This window comes from Phalacrocorax carbo, chromosome 1 (assembly GCF_963921805.1).
Source record: "Phalacrocorax carbo chromosome 1, bPhaCar2.1, whole genome shotgun sequence".
Classification (NCBI taxonomy): Eukaryota; Metazoa; Chordata; class Aves; order Suliformes; family Phalacrocoracidae; genus Phalacrocorax; species Phalacrocorax carbo.
Genome location: NC_087513.1, coordinates 204127202 through 204154403, shown reverse-complemented (window position 1 = coordinate 204154403; position 27202 = coordinate 204127202). Strand labels below are relative to the sequence as shown.

The 27202-nt window shown below is 34.0% G+C and overlaps 1 protein-coding gene across 2 annotated transcripts in view; it reads left to right on the top strand.

Annotated features, from left to right (window-relative positions):
- The window catches only part of CNTN5 (contactin 5), a 673376-nt gene that overhangs the window by 287616 nt on the left and 358558 nt on the right, over positions 1 to 27202 (top strand). For both annotated transcript variants that reach the window (XM_064441325.1, XM_064441324.1), the window contains one exon: positions 24773 to 24902. In XM_064441325.1, coding sequence (XP_064297395.1) covers positions 24845 to 24902 — 58 coding nt within the window. In that variant the 5' untranslated portion in view covers positions 24773 to 24844. The remainder of the gene's footprint in view (positions 1 to 24772; positions 24903 to 27202) is intronic.

The window sequence follows — 27202 nt, the reverse complement described above, 5'->3', positions numbered from 1 at the left end:
AGTTCTTGCTGTAACATTATGCTACTATCAGTGTTTGATTTTGCTAGTCCATATCACTGGATCACAGTGCAAATACAAAATTATTGGGACACTATACATCCATCCACGAGAGAATTAATTCAAGGTTTAAAATGTCAAGACAAAAACAATTTTTTTAAAAAATATAATTAGTTTCTTCATTAATTCATTGTGACTTTTTCCTATGTCCTTTAGGAAGCACCATAGAAGTCTTTCTTTATAGAAAGATAGGTTTTTAATTTGAAAGCACCGTTGCTTTAAGCTTTTAAAGTTGCATTAGACAAAAGACCTGAAAATCAGACTCTATGACATCTGTGTCTTTTATATTTTGACTTTTGACTTGTTAGCTTCTTTATATTTTCATTATACCTTTTTCTGAACTTTCTGCATATATAGGAAACGTCAAGAACAACAGCTTTTTCCTGGGTTCTTTAAAATTTGGAATCTCCTATTCTTTTTGAAACCTGAAATGGCAAATATGTTTACCTAGAGATGTACTGGTTCATGGTTTTCACTCCCTTAAAGTAAAACATATAGTCCTAGAAATGGGCAAATACCTTACTCTACTTAAAGTGAATGCATATTTTTCTTTTTCCAAATAGTTAGAGAGAGGAGAGGAACTGATGGCTATATATGGAAATACAAGACCTACCGAGTTTTCAAGTTCAAACATCTAGAGTCCTGGAAAACAGATGGAGAATTAAAGAAGCATCAGCTAGTATTTTAGACAATATTACTAGCCACATATAAAACTGAGAATTCAAGAGATTATACTGGAACTTCGAGACCATTGGTAGAACAAAATAAAGAAAAAATATTGTCATTTATTTGCTGCCTGTCTGGTTGGTCATAAGAGTTAAATAATGAGCAAGGTGTCTCTTCAAATTAAATTCAGTACTCTAAAAGCAATACTAAACTTTCAGTGATGTCTTTCAATATTTCCCCCCTTTATTCCTCTCACAGTCAGACCATGTTATACTTTAATCTGAGTGCCTGCCCAAAGGGGTACTATATGCAGCTAACCCATCAGAGATTTTCCAATGATAAAAATAATCAATGTGTTGAAAAGCAGTAGTATATTTTTACCATCTATAACTTCCAAGGATTCAAATATTTCTGTATCATTGTATTTCCATTACTCTGCAGAGCAGGTTTTTTCTGCTATTGCAGTCACTCTGTAGATGTCTTCTGAAAACTACAAGTGTAACACTGCTATGTATCAGAATACATCTTCCACTTGAAAACCTGATACATCATTCTAGGCAAGAAAAAAGAAAAAGGAAAGGGTGAGAATTGTAATTATATTTCATTTCAGTCTTTCCCCAAGGCATACAAAATGCTTCAGAAGACTTTTAAGGTCTGTACAGAGGAACACACATGTAAAATCTAGCCAGTGTCACAGACCTTCCCCAAACACATTCATGTTTGTCTTTAAAAAAAAATAAAAATCAATCGATATAAGGCAATATTTAGGAAATTACAAGTTCCAGAGACAACAGCTGATGACTTTTTTTATTACAGAGACACTAAAGTCTATTATATAGGGACTGATTATTCATGACTTCAGATAATGCTAGTGACAATCCTTTGGAAGGGCAAGAGTATAGTTAAACTACACCTGGGATTGCTACCTTGAGTGCCCAACACTGTCATTTAGAGATACAGCTACTCAGGACCTAGCTGCCCCTGATTCATCCAGAGCCTTTCAAATTCCACTACTTTCAAAGGCTGAATTCAGTCAGACTCTTCTAGACTCAGAGGTTTACTCCACAGTTCCTCTTATTCAGGGTAATATAATACAATAGCAAATTAAATTCTATACTCAGGTGATAGCTAGCACACGGTGGGATCTCTCCTTGTAGCAGTTTGAGTCTATGGTTTCAAATTAGGATTCGTCTTCATACTCCTTGCATCTTATAATCCTTATAGGCATGCGTCCTATGCTCTTTTATTAAGTGACATCTCTTATTGTGCATTACAAATCAGGTAATTACATTATTCTTTTGCTAAATGCATATGAAAGCCTTAATCATGGAGTACGATCCATTTAGTGCATGTTATGTACCTTGCAATGCTATGTTTGAAAAATTGCTACTCTACATGTATATAATACGGGACTTCTGTAGATGTTGGTCAATGTTTTGATACACTAGCAGGCATCTTGCTCATTGTTCTAACATAAAGTGCTTGTTAATTGTACCCTACAGCTTTCTGTAATTCCAATTGCTTGCACAGCTACAGTACTTATTTTCCATGTTTCCAGGGCTGTGAAACATCACCTCTGCCTATAGTTGAAATAATCTTGAATGACATAAAACTTATGATTCAGACAATTCATTTTATTGCTTGAAACATGTTTGACATCAGTCTAGCTGAAATTTTAAATTCACTCCTTTCTTAGGGAACAATATGAATTTTGTGCAACATAAAAGCGGTGTCAAGGAACATAAATGAAAAGTCTTCATGTAATTAGTTTTATATCTAAGAAGTTAATACAATTTTAGTAACCACTTAAAATAAAAACAAAATCTGATTTAGAATTCATCAGCAAGATATTGCATTTGACTCTAACCCCCCCTTTTTAAAAAAATTTTGTTAGTTTGCAAATAAATTCAAAAGGCTAACTTGAGTTTTCTGTTCAACTGATCTTTTTAGCTGACAGTCAATCCAAAAGGAAGTTCTGCACTGCCAAGCTCTCCTTTGGCAGCCCACATTCTTAATATTTGCTGCTGACAATTGTTGGCAAGGTATATTTATATTAGTAATATGAAAGAATTTTTTTTTTCCTTATCATTTAACTCACTGCAACAGCAAAATAACTATTTAGCGCTCTCTCTGGGGATTTTCACATCTCAGATAATATTGATAATAAAACCCATAGCCACTGCAAAGCATGCATAGGTCACGTCTGTAGGAGAACTGAACATGTGTTGTTGACAAGAAAAAAAATGAACTAATAAATGGGGAAAATCTGCTTATTATCAAACATATACCTTCATGCTCATCAGAAACTCTAGTTCATAATCTCTTCTGCTGCTTCTGCTACCTCATCTTGTCCTTCCAGGAAACATATTATTTTAACATGGTTCTGTTTTACAATATTCAGAAGTGGGACAAAATATATGATGACACTTTTTAGACATGTTTTTAGCCTTGGCAGCTGGCATCGTAACAACACAGACAACACATCTGCTGATTCTTAAATGTTAGACACATAGGCACCTTATTGTGGTTGTAGTAAAATGTAATAATACATGAACTGACAGAAGTTGAATAAAGTCCAAAGCTTTTATAGTAACAATTTAATTAGTTACAATAGCTTCCAACATTGACATACTGAAATGTTTTGTTTAAAATTTTTTCAAACTTTCAGTAACTGAGAACTAATTTTCTTTAAGGAAAAGTAATATGAAGGCACCATTGACCTAAATGGAAAAATATTAATCCCTTCTACTGGTGACTATTCACTGTAGTGGACTATTCAATGTCCTTCTCTTTAAACTCAAGTGGTTTTTGGCTGCTTGTACTGTACAAGCTTTCATTAAAAACATTCAGCTTGTTGATTTTTTTCTTTCATTTTTAAGATAGATTTACAAACATTTAGCATCAGTCTGTTGTTTTGTTAGTTGGCAATAATATGTCCATGTCAGCTGTATTCATAATGAAGTGGTTTCACAAGTCTCTTTATAAATCCCTCATATTCTATCAGAAAAAGGCATTTCTGGAAATATGTTTTCTGAGATTGAAGAAAACTGTACCGCTCCAAGGATTGCAGCTCTTCTTCCACCATCATAGTCTGGGTATTTCCTATTGCTGATAGCAATTTGATTGGTGTGTTGCTTGACTCCTTACTGGCTTGGAAATAACTCTACTAGAAAATTGTTATTTGCACTGTCATTCAAATAGAGTCTTTATCTCTTTACTTACTAATGAAAATACTACAGCAGCCTGCAAGGGAATCTAGGAATTTGGTTTAGAAATCCTATAATTTGCATATTCTATTTTTGTAATTTGTAATATTCAAAGCATCTACTGATATTAGTTAAATTATCTTTAAATGAAAAGATATATTCTTTACCAAAACTGACTACTCCATGGTTTGGCTTTGCTTTCTGAGTATTAAATGAACATTTATCTTGTTCTTCTTTGACATTATAATCCAGCCCTTAGAAAAAGTGTTGGTTAGAGCATATCTTATCTTGTACCTCTTTTACTTTACTGGGTCTATGGATTCTCCTGTGTGCACACTGTTGTCCTGTACATTCACTTTTCCAAGAGATTTAATACGTGCACTTATTTGATTAAAAATAATTTGTAACCCTTTGAATTCATTTTACTTTGAAAGAGTAGACTTTCTCCATTTTAAGATACCAGATGATTCATGTATGTGAATTCTGCCATTCAAATCTGTATACAATGAAAATAATATTGACTAAATATTCCTTGACGGATCAAAAAAGTTCATGAAAATGGATTATGAACTTTTTACCCCTTTTTTGTTGTCATCATTATTTTTGAATGACACTTTCATGTCTGTAACTTTGTTTAGGATATAGTATTCAAACTGATTACGAAAATGGAAAGTGCTGTTACAAAGTTCTGTTAAATTTTTTACGTTTTCTTAGGAATTTCTTAGAAGAAGAAATTTGTCTCAGTCTTCTTGCACTTCTCTGCAGACAAATGTTAGTGCATGAAAAGCTAATCCATCTGTTCCTACTTCCTTGAAGAGCTACTTAATTTCTGTAATGTTGTAAAGATGGCTGTTTAGTTCTCTCTCTTAATAATCAGAAGAATGAAGGCAATTAAATTCCTCCAGAAAGCCCTAATATAATAGCTTATTTTTCTCAGACTGAGACATTCACTGGTCTGGTTTTCCACCTCCTCTATTGTTCATACACAGATCAAATAACTAATGGGATGCATCTATTACAAATTGGAGGTAGTTATAATATGTCACATATCTTATTATTATTTATTTAATAGGTCTTTTGAATAGATCTTCAATTAAGTAATATAATGAGCTTTGGATTTCTCTAACTTTGGGTTAAAAAAAAAAATAAAATGCATGCGCCACATGCATTAACACAGTCAAAACTGCAATAATAAGGAATTTTGCTTTCCATTTGGAAACTTTAAGACAGCTTTACAATAAATATTTTCCAACATATTATCTGTACGAAGTTATGGTAATAGTAAATAGTTTTGGTAACAGTCAGCTAGCTTTTCTAGTTGCAATAGACATTTTGGCATTTGCAAATCATCTTCATGTGGTAACCTGATTTCAGATGATGAATACATCAATTGAGGATTAAATAGCATTCTTTGATTCAGGATCTATGCTTTATATCTCCTACAGACTGAGAATGCAATTCTCTCTAATTTTTGTTACTGTTCTCTCTTTAAGGCTGCTGAGCAATATTTTTAATGTCATAATGATTTTTAGTAGTTTTTAACTTCCCCATAAATTGATATTGGACTGCAGCTTCTCAAACTTGTTATATGTTATATGTTATATGTTATAATGTATGTATAGCTTGAAAAATAAATCCATACATCCATTTTTGATTCTTCAAAGAGAAAAGAATGTGTCTAATGAGTGAAGATATATTAGAGATGTTCGGTTAAAGTATAATCCTGTAAGATGTTTCTGAGTACATTTCTGCAATGCTAATTATGCTAGTTGGGTCCATTTACATAGGTGTTTGCTCTGGATTTGTTCTTACAACTGGATTGTAAAATCCAGAATATTCATACCATAGTGCAGTAAATAAATTATTTTTCTTGTCCTGCTAATACAAAATTATGTCTGTCTGAGGTAGGCCCACACACAGAGAGGATTTTCTCAAGTTAAAAATCAGCCTTCCTCTAGGATTGTATGAAGCAAAGACAGAATCACCTGCACTTCTGCAAAAAGTAGTTAATGTGGTAGCATCAGAAGGTTTCCCAGGGTATATGCACAACTCTTGCCAGCTGCTGCTGTTGGTGTTTGAAGCCTTGCAGTGGAAGGTGTGTAGAATAAGTATCTCTTCACAGACAGTATTGTGAATGTACAGCATTTATGAAAACTCTTGTTGTCTGTGACTCAACAGTGGCAGACAGAATAGCTCAAGATTCAGCATGTTTGGTTTTTTTCCCTTCCAGAAGCTATGCTTGCAAATGGTCTCCTCCATTTTCATGACAAAAAAACCCCAAACATAAAACTGTAGGCAAAAATAACATTTAAAGGTGCTTGATTTTCTTTTAATACAGCCTTTTCAAATTCTCTTCAGTTTCTCATGCTTTCTGATTTAATGTGATTCTTCCTGTATTTCTAGTAATTTAATGCTGAACGATTTGCAGAGGGAAAAATTCCAAGACAAGAGTGGCATGGATTACAAAATCTGTCTCTAACACTCCATGGCTGCTCTTAATTAGGAAAAAAAATGTTAATGTACTAATAAGAACAGAAGATAGGACAACATTATTATTTCATTTTAATGGCTCATTTATTTTTGCTTCTCTTTAGCTGTTCATGTTGACCTATTGAGGTTTATGAAATGCTTTTCAAAGTAGAAGCCTGTAATGCTGCAATTAGTACCAAGATTAAGTTTTCTCAGAATTAAGAAAGAGTTTGTTATAGATAGTGGAGAAGAGGAGGCACTCAGGTTACTTCAGATTAAGGATGAGGACAACCAGACAGAGCAGCCAGAAAACCAGTAAGGCTTATTCCTTGTCTATAACACTCCCTATTGAGAGCAAAAATAAAGCTTGAGTATTTGAAAAAATGGAGAAAATCTTAGGGTTTGTAGGAAAGAAATACAAAACTTAGAAAACTGCCTAAGGAATAACATGCTCTAGAAAATAATTAAAAAAAAAAAAAGAAAAGGCTGGAATATTTCTAAGCAAGAGTTTATTTTGACCCAATACAAAGAAAAGCCTTGGCATTTTCAAGAGAAAAGGCATAGTTCAGACATGATGGTGTGAATGAGTAGTTAAGATAGTTAGCAGAATATTAGTTCCTGTCTTTCACATACTTCTAAATATGTTTTAATGGTAGTTTGGCATGATTGTCTGTTAATAAAGATAATCATTAGAGTATGTGCTTCAAGATTATTGTGACAGTGAACTCAAGAAAAAGAAAATTATCTGATGTGCCACAAAGAAGGAGCAGGTTTTTGAGTTGGCACCCAGTAAAATATTTAATCTCTCCTGTAATTTGCTTTTATGATTGTTTTTTTTTTTCTCTGCCAGACAGAAGTCTCTGTATGATTTTTACTGGAAATAACTTGGATTGTTCAGTGAAGTTATTTAGGTCATAATTTGTTTTATTTTAACCCTTATTTATAACAACTCCATGAATTTTATTGTCACTCTTGATGAATCTAAAAAACCTAAAAGCTAACATTAAAATAAATAATTAAAAGTTCACTAAGTAGTTATGGCTTTTCATGTTTTATGATAGGAACAGCAAGCCCAGTTCAGCTTCTGGCAAGTCTAAACACCATGAAACATTATGTGTTAAGAGTGTGAGTTTAATTGCTAGCATTCAAAAATCTGATGATCATCAAAACTCTGATGATCATCAAAACTCTGATGATCATCACACCGATCACAAAACCTGACCACGATGTGGTCAAGTGGACACAGTCACGAATTAAATGTAGACTGTATATGCCCTTGATTTCACTAATTTTTAGAGCTGCTTTGTACATTTCATTGAGTTAATTAAATTGATTTTTAAACAAGTTGGTTTTAACTATATACTGCTTTGTGGATGCTGTTAAATGAGCAACTTTAACTTGAATTATGTTGGATTAATTTGTGTCAGCAGGTCACTAAGCTAAATTAACATTTTATTTTAAAAGGAAGGAATATATGTTTGCACACAGAAGTTTGTATCAGCTGAAGAATAAATGATTCTAAGATTTTTTTTTGTTTGTGTAAGTTCAATTTCTCTATCTGCATGTCACTTAATTTAGTATTAAACAAATCTTCTTATAGTCCACCTATATTTCCAGTTACTCCAACAACAAAATAATGTGGGCTCAGAGCAAATCTGTGTTTGAACAGGTGTCTTTATTGTTAACATTGAATAATAGGACCAGCAATATTAATGTGTTTCATGGAAAGATCTCTACCTTGCAAACAAAGTGGAAAATAACAGAAATGTTTGAATCTGAATCATAACTCTGGTTTACAGGTTCATGGCGTATACCCAGAGCATGATGGACATGTCCAGTGACTGTCTATGGACTGTCTTGTAGAAAGAAGAAAGATGACTGGTATCATCCCTTTAACTCATTCTAGCTCAGTCAGGTGCTACTCACTCAGTAGGCAAAGGAATTTACTTAGCTGAAGGTCATGACTGTCCAGTTGAACCTCTGTTAAAGGTACATAACATTCAAAGTCAAGTAGCTGTGTTTTAAATGCCTTCTTTTATAGTGACATATTTCTTGTTTTCTTGCTTCTTGTGGTTGTGTTTTCATACCAAAGCCTTCCTGAATTACCTACTGTTTACTTTTTAATTCCATATACCAAAGCACTGATGTACTGCTAAGTATTCAAATATATCCTTTAACTCTAAACTTGTCTTAATATTTCAAATATTTTAAGTTTATGTACCTATGCAAGAAGTTTATCTGTAAAAATATAAAATGTGTGAGTAACTTGACACACAGAAAAATAAATATTTTTACTTGCACATAATACTATCTGTTTTTTAATAAATAAACAAAATTTTTTTACTGCTCTGGCTCTTTTCCTCAAATTATCATGTAGAATATGTTGTCTTAAATACCAATCCTACTTTTTATACATGAATTCTTTTTTTAAAAACACCACGCAACGATTTCCAGAAAGTCTTTGTATCAAAGAACTTTGAGAAACTAAAATTAATATATTTAACTTTAAAAATGAGATTTAAGTCTCAAAACTATTCTTGGTGTACTACACAAGAAATAACATCAATAGTTTTATTTTCCATAAAAGCCTTCTGATTTAAAAAAAAAAAAAACCAACAGTTTTGCTATCTTTATTATTTAGGTAAAAATGGTAAAGGTTACAATACCAAAAATTTTGCTTTTTTAACTCTATGGAACAAAATATTTTCATAAAGATCATATTAGATGGACATCTGGACATTAAAGTGAAATGTTTCGGTATGATAAAAGTCTTGCCAAGTTAAATTTGTCAGTGTGTAAGACAATAAGGTAAGGCTTAAATTAATGTATATATGTACATCTGTACAAATGTTCACTTCCTAACTGACTTAGCCTCTGCAGCATTTTTGTTAGTCTTCCAACTTGCTCAGACCCATCCAGCTGGTACTGTTGTGACCACACATTGTGATGCGTGTCTCAGCCAGAAACCTGGGCCAGATATTAGGTAAGCTGCAGCGATAAATGATGGTGAAGGGAGGAAGAACCATGGTGTCTTATATTCATGAGGAGTAGAGGCATGGAAGGGAATGTAATGAACATTGCAATGACTGTAAGAGTGTCTGGTGCTAAAAATATCTAGTGGTCTGTGGATTTTGTTAATTTATTCTCACCTGATTTTAAAGTACAGTATAAGCCAAGGTGTAAAAAATTACACATCAAACATTTGTAATTGTATATATATAAGTGCATATCTGAAATAATGTATTTACATTTTCTACTGCATTTTCAAAAGAACTACATCTTATAATTGTATGAACAACAAAAATGTCTCCTTTTGTTTGATGGACAAAGGTTAAAGAAGGGCATTATTGTTTTTATAAATATTGTTCAAAATGAAAATTGATTTAGTCATGTTGGAAGCCACTGTTGCCAGTGGCTCTTGGGAGTTGCTGTTAGTGGGCAGTAGCCAAGGGAAATTAGCTGAAGCAAGAGCAGGAAATGGTGCACTGGAGAGAATTTTCAGTGCTGTCCTTGATCATCTGAGAGAGATTGACAAAAATACCTGTAGAAAGAAGGTGTGACTGTTTTATTTTTCTTCTTACAATTCTTTCTGTCGTTTTGGATTCTATTTCCTCCTGAAGATTCTTGAAGGTGATGGGGAATGATAAAAATCTAGTCTTCACAAGGGAAAAAAGAGTTTCTCCAAATTTTATTTTTATTTTGTGGAAGGAAAAAAGCAGAGATACTAAACAATGAGGCAGCTCATACTGCATTAACTGCATTAACATGCAAATAAGCAAGGGCAAAGATTGGCCTGTAGAGACAAACGAACAAGGACAGCTGGGGGTAAAGCGTGCTACAGCAGTGTATATAGGAATGGGATACACAGCAGATTTATTTTTGGATTTGTAGCTACCCTGTAATATTTAATCTGCTTGTGCTATGAAAACAGAAGTTATCTGGGGGCACAATGTCATGATCTGTCTTTAATCATTCACCTCAGTCATTGATAGTGGCATACAATTTACATTGTAAAAGAACAGCTGAGGAAAATCAGTAAATTAAAATAAAAAAGAATGAAAGTTAAACAGCGAATTAAAATCTGAAGTTTACGAATAAAAAAGGTAACATAGGTTCTCCTCTGGTCTTTTGATTACTTTTACTGCATAATGCCCCCACTTCACTGAACTCGGATCATAGAGTTGTTTTTTTTTCCTTATTCCCTGCACCTTTTGCAACACTGAACGTATTGGATGATCCTCTTTAAAACTGTAGCACCTTTGCTATGTTTAACAAGTCCTCAGACCATCAGAAGGTAATTCCTTCCCTCTGTCCCCATTATAACAGAATAGTCAGACTGATTTCTGTTGACACAAAGTGGATGGATGTGAAGGAATGGCCATCATCTGCCTCCTCAGGAAAGCTGAGAAACCAGGCTCTAAATGTCTCATCAGCTGTTGCCTGCTTTTACTATATAAACTGTTACCCATCTCCCCCTTATCCCAAATTTGTTTGGGAGAAAAGAATATATAGAGGACATTCATTATTTTATTAAATTGATTAATTATGTTATAATTTAATTCCTCACAATATCAGTGCACTATGTCTTTTCTGAAGGTCATGAGTTTTCTGTGGTTCATGAAACATTCTCCACCCTGTTGCTTATGAAAATCAGCCTAAAACATATTAAAATCTCCACTCATAGCTCTAGTATTCATATTACCTAGTTTTCTTTTTATATGTCTGCATAACAGTTATAACCCCTTTGAATGAATGTAGCCTAGTTTGGTTTCTAAATGTCTGCATTCTTACTGAATAAATTATCAGAAGAAATCCACAAATCTAAGTGTGAAGTTAAAGCTGAAATATTTTTTAATTGTACCTCCATGAGCTAAATTTTGTGAAATACTAGTAAGATGTAAATGGAGGTGTGGTAAAACCAGTGGCAGTATTTTCAAATTAGAGATATTTTTTTTCCCCTGGATGAATTATGAAGTGTTCTTTACAGAAAATTTTAAATGCTGATATAAATGAGATGTTTCCCACCCATTTGGTTTGAACTTCCTCATGTGTTTTTAGCTTTGGATTTTTCTTAGCTGGGAGAATAAATTATATTATATACTTTCAGTGCTGAAGTGAAAGATCTACAATTAGAAACTTTCTTTTTCAATTTACTGGAATTAGGCCAAGCTAACACATGACTGCTTACCTGTATAATTAGGCTATGAGGGATTATCATATTTCTAATGTTCGTTTGTCCTTGTTTAAGTCTGGTTCAATTTATAAAATCAGTTTGATTTCAAAACAGAATTATTTATTTATTTAATTAAATAATTACATTATTTCATCTATTACTTTAATTAATATAAAATTTTGGCCCTTTAATAGGTAACTGTGGGGCCAAGTAGTCCCATAAACACAAACAGAAAGACTGCAAGTAATACACTACCCACACTACTCTGTTCAAAACACAAATGATACCTGCCTTTCCATTTTCAGCAGTAGTCTACATAATCATATTTAATGATATTCTCATTCTTTTATTTTTAATAATTTTAGATTATTTCAACATAACACAGAAAAGAGAAAAAAACATTCATGTGCCAGGGATTGTTTTCTCTTTCCAATTGCTCAGCTATTTTTAGGGGGGGACCTGTTACGATAGTAATCTGTACAGACAGACCATTAATTTTTATGGGTAAACTAACGCAACTAGAATCTAAGGGAACGTCCAAGGTAAGAAGAATAGAAAGCATAACATCACGTTTAACAAAAGGCATTACCAGACTATTGTTAAGAGCTTATTTCACATAAGCCTGTGTCCTCTTGGCATCTTCTCTCCCTCTGCCACTTTGCATGAAACCTCTAGTGAAGAACAGAAAGATGAAGAGGTGTCCTGAGACAGCATTCATTTTCAGATATAAGTGTCACTTTAATAGCCATCCTGCTATTCTTGTTTGGCAGCAGGGGTTAGAAATTGAATTGTAAACTGCTTATGTTTCCAACTAATTATCAGGGAGGGAAGAGAAGAACATTCAATTCCTACCTGAGTTCCACCTTTGTTCCCCTATAACCACTAATGGGGAGTGTGCTGAGAGGTTTCTGTCTCTTGGAAGGGAATGACTAAACTTTAAATAAAAGCAGGTCTCATTCCACATATCTTCCAGAAACACAAAAAATAATTTTAAGTAGGTACAGTGATAGGCCTGATACTTCACTCCCTGTCAAACAACTGACTGAAAACTCTGTCCTGATAGAGCCTTCTCTGGGTAATTAATAGGATTTTCCAGCAATTGTCCAGCATGTACCGGAATATCCAGTAGCCCTAGGCTTATATTTAACTAACTAGCTGATTTTTGCCTGATGCACCAGCAGAATTTCAGCACACTATCAGCAAAAGTACATAGTTCATTATATTTTGTTGCATTTTGCTGAATTGTTGTTCTTAGTTCGCATTTTATAGACAACATGAATTTGCCAAAAAGTGAAGCATCTTACACAGCAAAGAAAATGCCATGCTGAAAACTTTAAGCTGTGTACAGTTTGTGTTCTTGCTTCTAAATTCTAAAATCTCTGCCTTCATGAATAGCAACAGAGAAAACAATGCAAAAGAATTTGTCATTGATCTGTCATTGATCACAACCTACAACCAGTTGGAACCCACAAGCTAAAGAAAAGTAGCAAATTTTTGCAAGGCAAGTTCTGATAGACATGAGAAAAACTGGGGGACAGCTATAGAAATAAGTATTGTCAACACAGTTAAGGACATTGCTCTCCAGAAACCATTAGGAGTCTTATGGCTCTTAATTAAGGAGGATGCCCTCTCCCCAGAAAAATATTTTAAGAAATTTATTTCAGAAACTTTTTCAAAAATAAAAACCACTGAATGAGGAAAAAATCAGGAGATATACTTCTACTTGCCCTGACAGAACTGTGACAACTTATTGGTATAATTAGAGAAATGTGGATACTCTGTAAGGAGTGCTAAAGCTGTTGAACTTCATGACAGTAAACTCCATTTTAGAATGCTGACCACACAAAAATGGTACTAAAAACAGTTCAGCCTCTTGACACAGAATGCAGAAAGGGTAGAAAAAGTGGGAAATAACCCAAGCCTTTGCAGACTTTCATGCAGATCAGATAATGCCAGTTTATGCAAAATTAACATTATGCTGAATTAGGTATGAACGTGTTGTGTGAAGTAGATAATTCCACAAAGATATGCTACTATTTAGCCTTGATTATATTTGTGTGCGAATATTGAGTAGTGCATAGGCCTATTGTTAGTTAATGTAGTACTCTACAGCTAAGGCCTCTGGGCCTGATTCTGAGCAAGTATACATTTCACAGCTTAATTAATGGCTCTTGTACTATGACAGCTTACAGAGACAAGCAACTGTCCCAATTGTTTAATTTTTGTTTTTCTTCTTTTTTTGGGGGGCATGTAACGGTAACCTCCAAGGTGATGGTTAAGCCAGTATCCTGGTTAAATTCAATTTCCATGTTCACCAAACCAGCCTCTGCACTTTCATGTTATTACATTCTTAATTTCTGACCCTAAACCTGTCTATTTTGTCAAGCAAGGAGGAATTCTAGCTGCTTCTTGAAAATACTACATTCTAATATTTACTAAAGGAAGAACTGCCATATTATGCCGAAATCTCAGCAAGAGATGAATCTTCAATCAAAGAAATGCTTGCAACCACTATTAGAACACTTTCTTGTGCAACATAAAATTAAATTGTCTTCCAAATAATAAAGAAATGAGAAACTGTCAGCACCACCAGCTACTAAGAGTTATGCTATTTAAGGATTGAGCTAAACTCAGAAATGACAGGGTGTCTGGATAGCGTGTATGGATCATTTATTTGAATGTGTAAAGGAACCTAAAATGCTCTAGTTATGAGCTACTGTGTTTATAAAAATTTACTGGAATTTTCCTTTAAAGATCATGAAAAAAATCCCCATAGAAAATAATGAAGGCAGTGGTAATATGGAGAGGACTATTTAAGAGGCAGCCAGGATGTCTGCCCTCCTGCTTTATCACCAATACTGCAGAAGGTTTAACATTATGGTATCCTGGGCTTCAAATTAAATGTCAAATTCAATTTGCCACTGAAAACATGAAGTGTGTGGCTGCCCTTAGAGGGGTAACCTGACAGCACAATTTCATAATTGGTGTCTGCCTTAATACTGAGTTAAAATACAGGAAGAGATGTTATTTGACTGCATTCATATCTTACTCTTTAAAAATAAACAAACCACCCCCAGATAGGCTAAAACACATTTGGCTGAAATTTGAGGCCTTAGTAAAGTTCACTGGCTTTATTTAAAATCTTTGGAAAAATAATGTTAAACACAGTATGATAACAGATACAAACCTCCCTGATGGGATCATGCCACCAGTTACGTCTTTATGTCTCTGACATTTAGCTCATAATAAAATGAGATTTGTGAAAGAAAATGAAGAGGTGCTTATTCCATTTAGAGTACTTTATTTTTTTTCCTTTTCATTCAGACAAGCTTGTGTTTTAATAATGAGATTTCTAATCCACTTTGCTATCCTACCATTATATCTTAGGGAACTATCTGGCATATAAGTAATAATAATGAGGTATGTCTAAATATAAAAATGCATCCTTAAGCATCTGGACACTTTTAGTACTGGTTGTAATTAGAAACTTAAGAAACATGTGCAATTAAATATGCTCATAAAAAAAACAGATACATCTCTGTAGCACCAATCAATTTGTTGCAGCATTAATATTCTTCAGTATAGCAGTTTAAAAATGTATTGCAGCGTTTCATTGGAAAATAGCTAAGAACAAAAATATTAACATTTAAACCACCATAACTGTTTCAGAACAACTGGTTTAAGTATCTTCTGCAAACTAATTTTGTGTCTACAGATGCATTTTCAAATTCTACATCTTTATCTATAGCTCTAACAGCTAAGTTCCAAAGTTAATGTCTTTTTACTGTACATTAAATAAATTCTTTGCTATTCTGTGATGTACTATTAAATGTAATGAGGTAGTCTTGTCCAGCCATTTAAATAAAACAAAAATATTTTATTCCTTTTTTCTTATGTATCTGAATAATTTGAGATTGAATTAGATATATATTTCTAAAATACACTCACTGTTAAGACTTGTTTCCAAAAGTGTCTAAAGTGACTTGTGTTTCTTAAGCTTAGGAAAATTTTATCCTGTCTTGAAGATGTAATGCTTTTGATCTGTTTCATTTTTGTGGAGAATCTTCTCACCTCAATACATTAGCAATGAAGCCTTCGTGCTTCTGCAAAATCCTTGTAAAATGATGATGTGCCCTTGTCATGGGGTCTGTATACATAGATCACCTCAACTTGGAGAACACATGGTTTATTCTTACTCAAATAACAGTATAAAAATTGCAGAAAGACACATCATATTTGAAAAGTGGAATAGTGTTTTGCTTAGAACAGGTTGCCCAGGGAAGTGGTTGAGTCACCATCCCTGGAGGTATTTAAAAAACATGTAGATGCAATGCTTAGGGACATGGTTTAGTGGTGGTCTTGGCAGTGCTAGGTTTATGTTGGACTCAATGATCTTAAAAGCCTTTTCCAACCTAAATGATTCTATGAAACTATGATTAGGTGGATCTTTTTAGCTAAAATTTTGTATATATTAGATTATATATTATGTTAAAATAAAATAATTGACTAAAACTGGTCCCATTTCCTAAACCTTATGGCTCAACTTATGTGAAATCTTCCACAGTGACTAACACAGGTATTTTCCTGGACCTCATGAATGAGATGTCAAGACAAGTTCTCCATATAGTATTGTCACTTTTCTAATTTGTAGATTGACATTGAGGCAGACCTGTAACATACATGCACTGACAGCTCGTTCACATACAACTTTTTACACACAAATCTCTCTTTGTATCTCCCATCTTCTCGATGAATGAAACAGCTTCCTCCACTTACTGCGTGTTGCTTACACCCTTTGTGTATGAACACCCTTCTGATAGGCTGACAGCATCATATAAGGCCCATATGCAGAAGGTAAGCAAGGTATTGGGCAATCTTACTTTTCCTTAACACGGTTTTGGGAGCCTGCCCTGCACCTGCTTTATAAAAAGTAATGAATAGGATCTCACATCTTAGGCACAGAAAATTTGTTGTTCATTTTCATGTGTAGTATTGAACACCCTGGTGCACAATACACCTTGTTATGCCAGAGTTCTCTGGAAATGAACACAGAAATGATCTGAATTTACAGGTCCACAGAGAGGTTGTGGCCACTACTTCAGAGCGTGGTATACACACAATCGGCAGGGGTTTATATTCTTCTAGACAGCTGAGTGGTGATGCTGTTTTGTGTTATTAAAATGCATAATATTGTTAGTCTGGCAGTTGCATTAAGTGAAAGGCTTAAGCTATGCTTATTTATACTGGCTGATGTAATACCAGATGCAAACTGCAGTCAGGGTTATTTATTTAACTGCAGTCATCTTCGCTCTTGGCACTAGTTGGATGCTGCAGCAGAGAGGACAAGATGAGCTGCTCCTCTTGTATGTTAGAGGTATATCTATTGAGTGCAGCTGAGGCAAAAACAACAGCAGTGTCATGCTGGTCCTGTTGTTGTCCTTAATCCCCCTGATTGGCAGAAAAAAGACAATTTCCAGATGTGATTACTCTGGCACATCTTACCATCTCCCAGAGGAATCTGGAAATAAATAGGTGGACCTGAAAACAGTAGCATAAGAATATACCCTTTTTTCCTGCAATTTTTGGTTGCAAATAAATCAAGTCTAATACAAATAATGCAGGTTGAGGGCAGGCCATTAACAAGACCCTCAATGCTATAACTGTTCCTTCCTGAACTTCTCAAGTTCTCTGAGGGCATCTCTAGGTCTTAATAAAAGTCCTTGAATATATTTCCTGAATAATTAAAGCAAAATACTAAGGAATGTCCATCATGGAGGAAGAGTGATTTTATTGCAAGACCACTGGGATAGGAGATAAATGACTAGTTCAGTTTTTGAGGTCTTCTGGAAACTGTCATACAGGCTTGAAGAAAGAAATGAAGACTTCTATCACTCAGTTTTAGCCATCTGAAAGTTAACAGAATAATTTAGGGTAGCTGTCTAAGCTTCTGCTGCAGTCAGGTTTCCATCACGGTTAGCAAAAAGGATAAAGTTGTTCATCTCACTCCAAAATAGTTGTCAAAAATGGTTTGAATGAATTTTCCTTCAGATTTTCTATTTCTTTTAATTTACTAACAAGAAAGCATATGTATATAATTTCAGAAGTGTCAAATTATACATAATTTTTCCTGTTTATTTCCTACTACTGATGTGTGATTAATATTGACACACCAGAAAAAATTTGAGGAGAGTGTCATAAGGGCTTGTGGGACTTTAAGAAATAACTGTTCATAAAGTTCATACAAGAAACCAGAGACCTTAACTGTAGTAACTGTGAGCAAATCTGTGTTAATTCCAGTCCAGGCTCTGACAAGCTGGAAAATCATGCTGATGAGGTCAATGTGTGTTGCAGTGCTCATTCACATACCTAAGCAGGAGCAGCAATGCTTTTTAAACTGCTTCATGCCCAGCAGCTGCTTGTTCTCTGAAACGTGAGTTGAATTTTAGAAACTGTCCGTTTCACGAATGTATAGGGGGGGGAAACCTGAATTAATTCCACTGCTTTCCTTCTCAGAAGGCTTTATCCGATTGTTATTTATTCACCAGAGAACACGTCCATGCCTTATAGTGGGAGCAGCACGTTGGAGCTGCCTCAATGCCTGCGAGGGGCACAGGGGTCCGTGGTTGTATTCCTCCTAAGCACCAAGTACCTAAAGGTATACCCTGAGTCACTTGACCTGCCTAAGCAGTACCCTATTTTTTTCATGCTATATTCAGGTGAATGTAGCCAAATAGCAGCAACTCAGTATTGACAGTTTAGAGAAGCTGAGAGCTATTTCTGCCACCTTCTTTCCCTGAGCACACTGATGACATTTTTTGTCTGGTTTGCAGTAAGAATTCCAAAGAGGATCTAGCTCTTCTAGCAACTAACATTGAATGATCCCTGAAATAATTCAGCATTAAACCAGCCTTCTTGTTTAAATGATTTTATTAATCTCCACTATACTTATTAATGGTTGATTTGGTAAAAAAAGTAGTATTAAACACAATAAAAATGCAGTCATTTGGCTGAAATGTAATAATTTCCTTGCTTTCATCACCAGCTTGATATGCATCTGTTGGAAATGGAGACATCCTGCATCTTACGTTCAAAAGCTCTTTTTAAAAATATGTATGTACAAGTATATTCAAATACTAAAAAATAATTAATGTTTAATACAATATTAATTTCTTATTTTATGGTTACTGTGCACAGTTTTCAAAAGGTTTAGTTCATCTGAATAATTCAGAACCTCTTGGACTTACAGGCATTTTGAGATTCTTACTCAGCATTCAAATGCAATCAAATATTTTATTTTGTTTTTCAGAGCAGTGATTCAGATGTTCATTCAGCAATCAGGAAATTGTGATTGATCCACATTTCAAAAACAGCCAGTTTGCTTCTTTTGTACAGTAGCATTCTATGCTTCTTCCTAGAACCTGACTGGTATCTTTGGAAGCTTTATTAACATCATGAATAAAAAAACTTATAAAATATTAATTTAGATATTGAAAGTCCTGGTTGCTTGCCAGGAGGAACCTGACAAGGAAAGGTTCCACTGCAGAATAAACTTTTAATATTGTTAGCAGTAAATTAAGTGTTCATAAAACAAGTCAGAAATTGTTTTATGAAACTGCTAAAACTTGTGCTTTATTAAATTTTATTTACAATAGGTTGAACTGTTATTAAACCATGAAAATAAATGATCTTCCCTTGGGTTGATAATCAATCCTACAAGATGCCTTGCTGTTTACATTGGTTTAATATCATTTCACTTTTGTTTGTCCTATAACAAATTCCACTGACATTTCATTGTAAAATTGTCTGTGGTATGACTTTTATCAAATATTAACTTAATATGTTTTTACTAAATTGGAACCATTTTGTGAATAATATTGTCAAAAAGACTTTGGACTGAGCAAATTAATTCTTTATTGAAAGCAAGAAAGAACATGAACTCAACAGAGGTTATTTATATTTTGTATAAACCAGTGTTTGTCATAATCATGGTCTAGTCATTAACTTTATATGTAAATATATCATCAGGGAACTCTCAACAGGCAAGCTGTTTTTAAAAATTTCATGCCAAGCTGTCTGCTCTGTTCATGATGATCTTTTTAACATTTGAGCATTTGCGTTTCTAGAGCTTCTAATTCTCCATGGATTGAGTATTACCAGGACTGATACTCATGGGAGCAAGGAAGACCAGCTGAACTGCTGACTGCAGCAATTCAATTCATGTCTTCTGAGCCCTGATTGAAGTAAAAGTTGTGCAGGGAGGGACAGAGACTTCTGTGTTCATTAGGAGGTTTTATTTCAGTGCTTTAAACTGGATCTTCAGTTAGAGCGCTGTCTTCTTCCAAGAGTATAACGAGCCTTTTACAGAAAGCCTAGTCAGTGATACTTAGCTTATTGTGTGTATTGACTTCATAGGTTTGCCACCTTGAGGAATCATATTAGCAGTTCAGTTGCACCTTAGGCCAACATCCTCCACCTATTACCTGTGAAGAAAAATATTTCCTAAAAATACTATCTAAAACCGTGTAAGTATATATGTTCTTAATAGGATATGCTATTTTTTTTCTCTCCATTCAGACATGTGGGTGGTGGTAGCTTAATTTCTTAGTCTCTTCAGCTCCTGTTCTTCCAAGTCCTTGTAGAACATCAGAATTGCTTCCTAGCGGTATTATTTCTTCATTACCTGTAAGCGTGTTCCTTTTTCTAAAGAAAGGGAAAATTAAATAATTTGAAGTGCCAATGACTTGAGCTTTCTTCTAATATATATTGATATAGAAAAAAGAAATATTACAGAGAAAACCTCTTTTTGTGACAAGTCACATCCTTTCCTCTGAGCGGTATATTTTCCATAGAGACAAAGACTTGTGTTACACTGTTTTGAGAGAGGATGTGGATTTAAGTAATCATCCCTTTCATGTTGGTACAGATAAACTGATAAATATGCATATGATGGAAAAGGGGAATGAGGTCGTGATAATGGAAAAAAGCCCTTTGATATATTATCACAGTATTTATGCTAAAAGCTTCATTTCTTAACTCTTTTAATTAAAGAAAAAGAACAAATCTTTGCAGTTGTATATAAGTTTATCCTAAGTGCCAGAAAACAAACATTAATGATAGTAGGTGCTATTATTATTCAAAGGACACCAGTTTTACTGAATCTAGTTCAAATCTCTCGCACATTAGTCTTGACAATATTGCGTAAGTACTCATGCTCCAAAAATTCACAAATTCTTTTGGGAGTCAGAACCATGAGACAATATCCACCCTGTCACTACTAGCTGAAAAAATTCATTACAACATACCAAATAGCGAACATTTTAATAAATTGTCTACAGTCAGTGCACAGAATTAAAACAAATTGCAAAACAATTTAGTAGAAATTCTGGGGAAAACAAACAAATATGGCTAGTACCATGCAGAAATTGAAAACCGCATTTGCTAATTCTTTGTGCAGAACAGGAAGTTAAATTTCTTAGGTAAATTACTTGCTACACATTACATACATCAACTTTATTTTAGAGCACTGATTTTTATAAATTCTGATCAGGGAAAAATCATATCCTCTGTATTTAAAAAACCCAAACCTCATTGAATCTGCATATTTTGTGAAGAAACCATAATAAGAACAGGACAGCAAAAAACTCAACAAATGGTAGACAGTCCACCCTTACTTTTAAAAACTAGACTGTAGAGCTTTGTCAAATCATGCTGTTATGCAAAAGAAATCTAAAGAATATAGTATATTCTGGACAACTTCATTCTCTTTTCTTGCACTGAAGTACCAATTAAGCCAACAAACTGTTCCAAAAAAGCCAGTTGGACTTTTGTGAGGTCCAAATTTATATTTGAGGAAAAAAAAAAAATACACTCTTCAGCTGAAATTATTTTAAAATCCTTTTGAGCTGCATCTTCAGCTGTATTCTTTTGCAGTAGTAAGTAACTGTATATTCTATTCTTTATTCTTGGGATTAAAATTTAAATGCCTGTTTTAAAATAGTCCTCATTCTGGGATGAAGATAACCAGGCCTGGAAAAAAAATCCAGAAAATTAACAAGATTTTCAAAACAGGAACATTTGAATACTGCTTGTACCTATGCCCTTAAGCTACTTAAAGAATGAGCCACTTTTAAGAATTCTTACAAGATTTAAGAGAATATTGATTAACTGTTTTTAAAACAGTAACACTTTTTTTTTTTTTTAAGAAAGAAGATGCCCTTCTTAATGGAGTTAGTGCAGCTTTGGTCTTTTTGTTATACACGTAAAGGAATTCTTCAGTCACCCAAGACTCTCTAAAAGTGAGAGCTCTGTCATCCAAAAGATCAGATGACAACCACTGACAGTAAAGCTGGGAGTACATCGCTTCATTAAATCTAGAGCAGAAATTTTACTATATACCTATATTTATTAAATAAGAATTTTTGCGCTTCTGCCTGTATTAGTTCATAGAAAACACCTTTGTGATTATCCCACATGCCATGTGGTAGCCCCATGTATGCAATATCAATGACTTTGTCAAGCTGTAAGAACTGTACTCCTCAATTCCTAGATGTATGATAACCCTACCATGTTGCTACGCATTCCATTTGTTCACATGGCCAGTAAAGTGTCTGCCAGGTATCCCTTCAGAAAAAAGAAATATAGAAAAAAAAAAAGTAAAACTGTGACATCATTTAATTATGATGATAATAAAGATTTCTAGGAAGATTTTTAGAAAGGTATAGAGTGACATATTTTCCCCTTGCCTCTTTTGCTAGTAATTCTCCTACTGAGATAAGCCAGAACGTTTATACAACAAATATCCTAATAGGAAGGTCAGTGCCCAACATTCATGACTTAATTCAGAGCATCTCCCTGTCATTGTACTCTGCTTTTACATTTTAATATACCTGTGTAACAGGGCTGAAGTTTGTTTTACATTGATGGGGTCAGGTTATGTAGGTTACAGTTAAGACCTGCCACTTAAAAGTTGTTACAGCTATTTAGCTCTAAACTCCTTATCTGGCAGAAGTTGTCGTCGCTCTGTTGTCTTTAATGAAACTTTCATTAAAAATATATCCTTTTCCCTGAGTCCTTAAAATCATCGTGATTCAAGAATACAAAGAGAAATAAGTTTGTCTTTTATTATTATGTTCTCACTGCTTGGCTCCAGTTATTTCTCATCTGTTTCTGCTCTACCAACCACAGGCTTTACTATTATTTTTTAAACAGTCTGGTCCAATAGTACAATAATACTTAATGATAATAATGATAATAACAACAACAACAATAATCTCACATTTTAATGCTGGAAACTGTGGTATATTTTTCCCTGTTTATGCAACAGAGAAATCACCAAGTTAACATAATTTCTGTGTTGCACCATTATAAAAGCAGCAGAAGAAAAGTGAGAAAAGAGAAACAGTGATAAAGTTGAGGGAGGGGGGAAGTTGTGCTCTACCCTTTTTAATAGATATGGCCATAAGGGAAAAAATTAAATATTAATGAAGATACTTATTTCCCAAAGGCCTGGCCAGCAAAGAATACTGAACGAGATAATTCACTAACCAAAGGAACACAGTGACTGAAAAGCAGATTATCACTGAAGTGAAAAATAAAGGCAGCTGACATTAATAATTAATTGAGGAGGTTTCCTGTGGAGGTTTAGATGAGCTACAGGCACTATGCGTAAAGTCACTTGACTAGCAGATTGTTATGTTCACTTTCAGAGATGCTCATATTAAGGTCTACACCCAATATTGAGTTTGCCTGGTCTGAGTTACCTGGAGAAAGTACAATCCTAATTGGGAATTTTTATCTGTGTTGGAAGCTGTACCTGCTGGGCTGTATAAATGAAAGCTGACAAGTTACACCTTTAGATTGTGGCAGGAATAACAGGTGCTGATATCTTGTGCTCACAATGTGTGTGTTTCTCTATGTGATTTATGCGTACATGTTTGTCCATTTATATGAGGGAAGGACTGCCAAAATAGATTACAACTAGAGATGCTCAGAGAGCAGTTGAAACGGAATAATTCAGCAGGAAACTACTCTTACTTTAGGATTTCTTTTTTTTTTTTTTTCAACTGTGTTGTGCTTTGCCTCCACTCTCTTACTGTGAATGTTCCAACATACAGAATAGGTCCCCCAAACAGCAACTGTGGTATCTAATTAAGGTGATTGTAATCTGATGGAGTCATATTGTCCCCAGAAGAGGTTTGATAGGGGAACAAAGCCAAAGTCTCCTTTGTCTCATTGTTCTGCCCTATGGGATTGCTCCTGTAGTGGTTGATCACAGCCCATAGGGGCTGAAGATTCCTTGCGCTCGGAGAAAAGGATCTCAAAGGCTTTGTAAACAGATATGGCTACGTACATGTAGGAAATGAACTTTATGTTTGTAGCTTGATGTTTTTAAAGTCAAAGACCAGAAGTACACTTATGTCTGTACATAACCAGTTGAAATGTCTCATACTTTGGACTGAGTTTTCAGTCATTTGAAAAGGAAATGTTTAAGTTCAGATAAGATAATGTTACTGATAGTGTTAAAGCTGTAACTAAGAATACAGTGATCAAAGATGTAGTGTGCCAAAAGGGGTAGTATGCGAGTCATGGGACAGATAGGAAACAAAGATCTGAGGAGTGGTGGAGATAAGCATGAATAACCTGCTCTGTATAAATAGTAGTTGTTTCAAATGTACTGGTAGATTCTTTACACAATGAGTAAAATGGAAGAAACTGTAAATTATTTTAACCCAATCTGCAAGTAGTAAAAATGAATAAATTTTTCTAGAGCAAATTATTATTTTGTTTTGGCATTTTAAAATGCTTTATACCGAATATCAACATACTGCTTTCAGGAAAAGAAGAACACATGACAACCTGTATGCTTCGAATATGTTTTCTTTGAAAGATATGTGTACTATCTTCTTTCCAGGTTTGGCTTTTTGGAAATTAAAATCTTCAATACACACAGAGCTTTAGGGTGATATCCGCATATATCTATATCTCCAAAGCACTGCCACAGACATTTCAGTTATTAACACAGGTAACTACTGGAACAAGATCCCTCTGAGTATCTGTCAAGCTACCTGCCCTTGTGCACACAGAGTTCTTTGGAACTAGACTTTTAATTACATTAGAACCAGCTTTGTCTTTTGAATTGTCTGTCATATTATTGCAAGATATTTTTAATTTTCCTAACAGAGGTTCCTCTTTGTCTCACTAGGCTAAGCTTTAATGAAGAAACATCAGCGTTGCTAACAACTGCACAAAGAGGGACTGAAGACCTTTGCGACCAATGATGTGGTTGTCATGGAAACTGTTTCTGTTTCTGTCACTCACTGGCTGTCTTTCAGGTAAATCAAAACAAAAACAAGAAAACTCTTCTTATTGTTTCAAGGCTTTTAACTGCAAACAGAAATAGGAAGATATAAAATCATGCCAGAGAAGATCAACACCATTGTTAAAATTATTTGCCTAAGTGATTAAATTGTAAAAATTAACTTTAAGAGATTTGCAAGTGCTGTTCATCTGCTTTTAATATGTACATAAATCTGAATAATGTTTAAAAGAAAGGACAGCTATGTATCTCATTTGAAAAGACAACGACAACTTTATCATTAAAACAAAAAAGGAAAAAAAAAAAATTAATTAGCACAGCGCTTTCCTAAAGAGTAACCTCTGCAGAGTGTTTCATTTTGGGATCACATTCTGGGTTTTGGAAACTAGTTTTTAGGATGTTTTGGTTTTGCTTATTTCTGCCTATGTTTTACTGATCAGTATGATTTTTGTCCATGTAGTAAGAGTATTTCTTTTGCAGATTTTTCTCTTGGCATTAGCTTGGTTGCCTTTACCTTTGCAAGTAATAAAATGAGTTACTCAATAATCATTTAGGCTTCTCACTTGAGAATTTTTGTAATTTGATAGCATATTGTCTCTAACTGATCTTTTTTGGCTGCACCATTTTCTTAATGCTGCCCTTTATACTGCCTCTTACAATTACTAAGCTGCTATTTTCTCAAATTCTTCCAAAACTTATTGGTTTTGTCTCATTGCAAGATGAAATTTAGTAAAAGTCAATGAAATAAAATATTTTAATTTGTTATAATACTGTGATATTGAATGCAGGAATTTAATAAAGGAAAGTGCCCATGGATATCAGTGCACATGCTTTGATTGCACACATGAAACAATCTGATCAAATCTGGTTTTCTTCATGTAGTTTCATTATGTTGTATTACCTAAGTCCATTACTTTTGGACAGGGAATATTCTTTTTTGTCTTTTATTGTCAGGTACATTATCAGTCCTGGTAACATCTGAATTTTGGTGATTCCAGTAGTAGTGTCTTACAACCACCACCTATGATTGTAATTTGAATTTTTAAGTTGAAAATTATATTTTTATTGTTACAGTTTCCAAGAACTTTGCTGCAAAATTCAAAATTCAGAAGCATTTCAGAATCTAGAATTTATTCTTAAGAATTATCTCTTCTGCCTTGTAAACTTTAAGACTTAAAAGTCAACATCTGGCAGAAGGTATTACACAGTGAAATTAATGTACCTGAGCCTGCAGTTGATTTCACATAGCTAAAATCTCTTTACCCTACTACTCAAGGAGTAGACCTTGCTCCAAATAGTATTATCTAACTCTGTACAATACAATAACATGTTGCAAAATTTCTGAGGCACATATCATAGGCTGTCAATTCTGTATAATAAAAATGCATTTACAGGAATGAGTTTCAGCTGTTTATCACAGCCATTGTTTAGGTAGGTATATTAAACTAATATCTTGCAAAGGCTTTAGAGCATTAGCGGTGCCTAATTCTAATATAACATTAAAATATGGGACTTCTTTGGCATTTAAACTGAAAGTCAGTATTCAGAGTAATATATAATTTAAATAACATAATACACTGGAAACTCTTGCTAGTCATTCAGCACCATGTTTAAAATTAAGTGACTGTTCCTCTTGTCTGTTAATTTGCTACTTGTATCTGATGGTTTCTAAAACATTCCTCTTTTTAAGTTTCATTTTGATTGTGGTTCTTTAGGATTCTTAAAGGTTTATTCTGTATTACTGGAGTAGATTTGGACTCCTGTAAAAAATAATTTTTAAGTGCAGTACTTGTTTTCACATGCTGTTGAATATAAACATAAAATACAGAAATATATCTTTCTCATACACAAAGATAATTTTGTAATTATTTCTTTAATAATAATCATTCATTGGAGAATTCATTTCTATAAGAGCTGAAATTAAAGAAAGATAACAAAATTGGGTTCAAAGTTATTTTAATTAGATTGTCAGTGTAACTGGTAAATTACTGTCTCCATACCTTTCATATCTGAGCATATCATTCTGCATTTGGAGCTGCTTTTATATTACAGAACTTACTAGGACATGTTTACAACTGCAAATAGTTCCTACAGCTGATGCAATTGAAGGTAGCCTAGTAACTTAGATTCCTGAATGCACTGTTCTTAACAATAGAGCAGTAGATATTGATGCTGCTTCAGTAAGATAAAGTTCATTCAATTCATGTTGTTTTGGGCTGCGTTAAAATTCAGTACTTATCCATTAAATCATCAGATCATGGGATCATTCTTAGCAGCAGCCAGTGTTGGGAAGAGAGTACTACATTGTTATATTGA